Raw genomic sequence first — 4,606 nt, 5'->3', positions numbered from 1 at the left:
GGGCACATTGCTGGCTCATGGGCATCCTGTTGGCCACCAGGACTCCCAGGTCCCCTCCCACAGAGCTGCTCTCCAGCAGGTCAGCCCCCAACCTGTAAGTCAACAGGAAGAACTCAGCAAGACTCTGAGATGTCAGGCTGACAGGTACGGGGAGCCCCGTTCAGCCAAGCCCACCCTGGGAGCTCTTATCGGACAGATAAATATAGAACAGCGCCCAACTCCGCTCGGTTCAGCCCCGTGCGAGCACAATTCACAACACGGAGAACAATAAAAATTATACATTAAGAACCACCTAAGTGGGTTTTATGGAGACACAGAAATCACTGCAGGGCAATGCGGAGCCCGCAGCAGCTGGGCAGGCTCAGACCCTTTCCGAGGGGTTTCCCCTCCGAGCCACTGCCCTCCCGCTGGACTATGGCACAGATGCTCGCGGCAAGGCCCAGGGCCGGCATCCCCCCCAAGGACAGATCGCCTCCCCCGGCTTGCAGATGAGAAATGAAATGAGAAAGAGATGAGCACTTACTTATGGCACTGTGAGATCATACATGGTAAAGCCTGAATCATTTTACCTTAACAATACCAACTTACGGACCCGTTGCCCTCATTTTACAAGGCAGAGGGGAAGTAATTCAAAAGAGGGCAGCATAAATGGTTGCCTTCGGCAAAAATAGACAAGACAGAACAAAACGCAGGAAATCCAAACGCCAGACCCCTGAGATGCTCTTTGAGCCTCCCAAGCCGGGTGTAGATGATGACTCTGGAAGCCACGAGGGCTTCACTCCCCTCCGCGCTACGTAGTCTTTGGAAAAGCTCTACTTCCAGACCTCAGTTGTCCCCATCTGTGAAATGGAAATACAGCATCAAGAGAAGCAGAGTACAAAGGCGAGTACTATCTATGTACAGGGTGATTTGGGGCTGTTTCTGATTAAACAGAAACACAGATCCCGGCACAGGAAGGAGAACGCTGTAAATACAAGTCTCCAATAAAGCTCAGAGAAGGTCTGGAGCCAATTCAACTACTACCGCTGTTTGCTTTCTTTTCTCCCCCAGTCCCCCAAAACCCCTTCACATCAAAGAGGGGGTTTGCTTTTATATTCGCAGTCTCCATTATGAAAGCAAACTTCTCAAATGATTACCCAGATCTCACCTCCCTTTTTATGCATCAGGGCAGTATTCTAACGACCTTTCTGATGCATCTGTTTAAGGCAACTGAGACTGAACACTCAGGATAGAAGAAAAGCTCTGAAAATTGCAAAATTTGCTCTGTTCAAACCAATTCTTCCGCTCAGTTTTCTCTTGCTCCATGATTCAGCAAGTGCTGTAGCCTTTTAAATAAAGCTTCCTGTTTGTAAAAATTGCTGAAAAAAGCACATTGCTTTAGGTCATGATAAAACCCAATAGTTCCTTTAAACAAGACCATATTTGTCCTCTCGCTTTTCCATTTATTTCTTCCTGACTGTAGTAACTTTACTCACAGAATTGTCTGGGTCAGTGGGCTAGAGCAAAGGCCAAGCCGCCTCAAAAACAATGCAATGTTTTCAAGTCAAAGGATGAGCTTCAGAGCTGATTTACGGTCTCACTTATCTGGATTACAGAAGCACCCAGAGACTTCAGGGACCGGTACTCTTCCTCGTGTGGAGCAGAGAGGCCATCGCTACGCTGGGTGTTTACACACTCAACACTGAAGGGACACCACCAGCGCTGTCGCTGCTTTACAGGCATGACACCAGTGCACATGAGTGGCTTGGCCCAAGGTCACAAAGGAAGTTTAAAGCAGCTGAGAACCGGTCCCAGATGTTTGGAGACTTAGTTCAATGCCTTAGAGACAGAGCATCACGAGGACGGTTAAGGCTGGAGGCGGATTAACTCCTCGTGCGTTGCCCCGAGGCCATCCCGAGCAAGTCAACACACACATCTCCGCTATTAATACCCATACGACGGCTAGATTCCTCCAATACTAACACAACCCTCTTTTGGCATTTCCTGCTTATAGAGGGGTAACACAAACAACTCAAATGCTTTGTGCAAGACTGCAGGTTTAGAAATCGCACTGAAACGTTTCTGTAGAGTGAGAAAGGCGGCGTGACGCGCATCTCCCCGACGGGAAGGGGTACGGCGTGGTAGGGCTCACAACAGAGCTGCGACCCCTCTCCTCGCATGCCTCAACCGCTAGATAATACAATAGTCTTTCCAAAAATAAACTGCTGATGCAAGGCTGGAGAAGATTAAAGCAGAGTATTCCTGGGGCAGGGGAGAACGTGGCTAGATCCCAAGCCATACTTTCTCAGCCCCTTTTGGCAGGCTTCAGGAAAGACCGTGGAGAGCAATCCAGTCAGATTCCAGCTATTGGAGAGGCTGCAAAGGACGCCAAAGCGGTGATCTTTGGCTTCTACACCCCTCAACTTCTTCGTCCAGATTCTTCTTTGCTATAAATCAAGCAGTCAGTTGGGATGATTGCTCCCACCCAAAGCTCCTTGGCTGCCTTCTTCCTATACTCTTGTACACCCCATCATCCTCTACGCCGTTCACGTTCCCCTCTTCTCTCCATCCAGCAGATTCCTTCCAAATTCGACTGTCCTCCACGCAGCGAACCGAGGAACGTACAATCCATGCATCTGCCTGGTCTGTTCTGCTCAGGCCTGAAGAGTTTGTAGAGCACCTCGCTCAACGGGAGCTCAATCCTGACTGCCACTTTCAGCTTATCGTAGAACACCTGACGAAAAATGTGCTTTCTGCCTCTGTTAGTATTTTCCAGTAACTGCAGCAGAGTTACCTCTAAAAGCATAATAGTTAAGAGCTTGGGATTGTCATTTTACAGCTGTAGCATCTTATCAGTTGCAAAACCAAATTCAGACATACTACAGAAAATGTGGGTGGCCATTTAATATAGAGGATAATTATATAATGCTTTGCAGAGAATCCAGACATTTTAAACACATGCAGAAGTCTCACTTCACATTCCAGTCCTACGCAGGAAGCGTTTGCTGTATATAAAATTCTCCCACTAACATTACTGCCTCCATTTTTCTATTGGAGAAAATAAAACACAGTAATCCACATTTAGCACTTCAAACACGATGCTGCTGCCAAGCATTTTACAACCACACACAAATTACATTCTACCTGATGCAGAGGAGCTCTGTTAAGGGCCAAGGGGCTGCAAGGGGAGAGGTACTGATTGTTTTTGTTGGATTTGTTTGAGTTTGGTTGTTGGGTTTGATTTTTCTTTTTTTTTTTTGGCAACAATTCAGAACAAAATTTTCTTCTTGACTGAAATGCTAAAAATGCAACTTCATATGCTTAAATGAAAGGGAAGAAGCTGAATGATCTGAGCGAACGCTACACGTGCTTCTCAAGCGCCTCTAAACTTGGGAAAAACACAGGCAAGAAGAACTGTCAGCAAGGATGCTATCCCTGGATCACACAGCCTGCAAGACCTCAGGAGAGCTGAAGCTCTCAACCAGCTTTTCAGATGGAAAGAAGGAGGGAAGTTAGAGCAGAGTGTATTCCCAAAGCTGTCAGGAGAAGCGTGGAAAAATACCTTCACACTGCAAGCAGTAAGTTACGCTGATAAATCTTGATGGCAAAATGAATCAGAAAACGATTACAGAGCTCAGATGATTATGGGTAAATTAAAAAGCAGATCTGGATTTACAGGGCTGTCAGCCCTCTGACCACAGACACTGCGCACAGACACCTCAAAAAGCACAATGCCGAGCCTGTCATCTTCAACTGGCTCTGAGGTATTACCGCCCACATTTCCTCCCACTGGAACTCACCAGGTCCTCATTGTCGTGCTTAAAAAAAATCTAAAACTAGAAGAAATGGGGGAGCACTGACCCCACGCACAAGAATTAACACGCTCAAGAGCGCAGCACTGCCTGGCTGCTCAGCATCAGCTTAGACTCACACGCTGCTTTTAACACCTCTCCATTCCAGAAAGCAGCTATGATACGTGAAAAATCACCACTGAAATGCCGTTAGTTCTGGGCTGCAAAGCAGAAATTTCCCTGGCAATTAACTCGCGGGAGCAGGAAAGCAACACCTATAAGGAAAGAACATTGGGATCATAAACATCTGCGCAAAGCATCCAGTTTTCAAACATGAAAAGAAGAAAACCGCCGGAGCAGACAAATTGATCCTACTGGGATTTGAACACACCATTCCAGGAAATCTGGATACTTGAGACGCGGTGCATAGGTTAAAGTCAAAGTTAAGGGGCACGTGCATTAAACGTACAGCCCCTTGGGGCCCGTTGAGCCTGGACGCAGCAGGCTGGTAAGCACCATCGCTGAACCGACAAAGCACTCCAGGCTCCTGCCAAGAGAGGCGTGTGCCAACGTCTCTGCAGAGACGACACCGTTAACGTGGGGACGATTCTGTCGAGGTTTGGACAGACTCACTTCTTGCGGTCAGCAGAATTCTCCGTCTCGCAGCTACGGGATTAAGATCGCGTCAGCCCGTGCAAAGCGGGACTCAACGGTAGAGGTAACAAAACTCCCTTCAGAGATCCGCAGGGCAGCAATACGAGATCTTACTGTCTCTTTTTCTCCACGCTGTCGGAACATACCTTCTTTCCTGACCGAAACGTAGGCTTACACCAGAC

The 4,606-nt window shown here is 47.7% G+C and overlaps 1 protein-coding gene across 1 annotated transcript in view; it reads right to left on the bottom strand.

Moving 5' to 3' along the window:
- The window catches only part of ANKS1A (ankyrin repeat and sterile alpha motif domain containing 1A), an 88,788-nt gene extending 84,998 nt beyond the window's left edge, over positions 1-3,790 (bottom strand). The window contains 1 exon segment of the mRNA XM_009888323.1: positions 3,780-3,790. Within this exon segment, the coding sequence (XP_009886625.1) occupies positions 3,780-3,790 (11 nt within the window).
- Between the last annotated feature and the right edge of the window lie 816 nt (positions 3,791-4,606).

Source organism: Charadrius vociferus, unplaced genomic scaffold (assembly GCF_000708025.1).
Source record: "Charadrius vociferus isolate BGI_N301 unplaced genomic scaffold, ASM70802v2 scaffold266, whole genome shotgun sequence".
Lineage (NCBI taxonomy): Eukaryota > Metazoa > Chordata > Aves > Charadriiformes > Charadriidae > Charadrius > Charadrius vociferus.
Note: the sequence above shows the minus strand (reverse complement) of the source record. Positions and strands in the feature narration are given on the sequence as shown.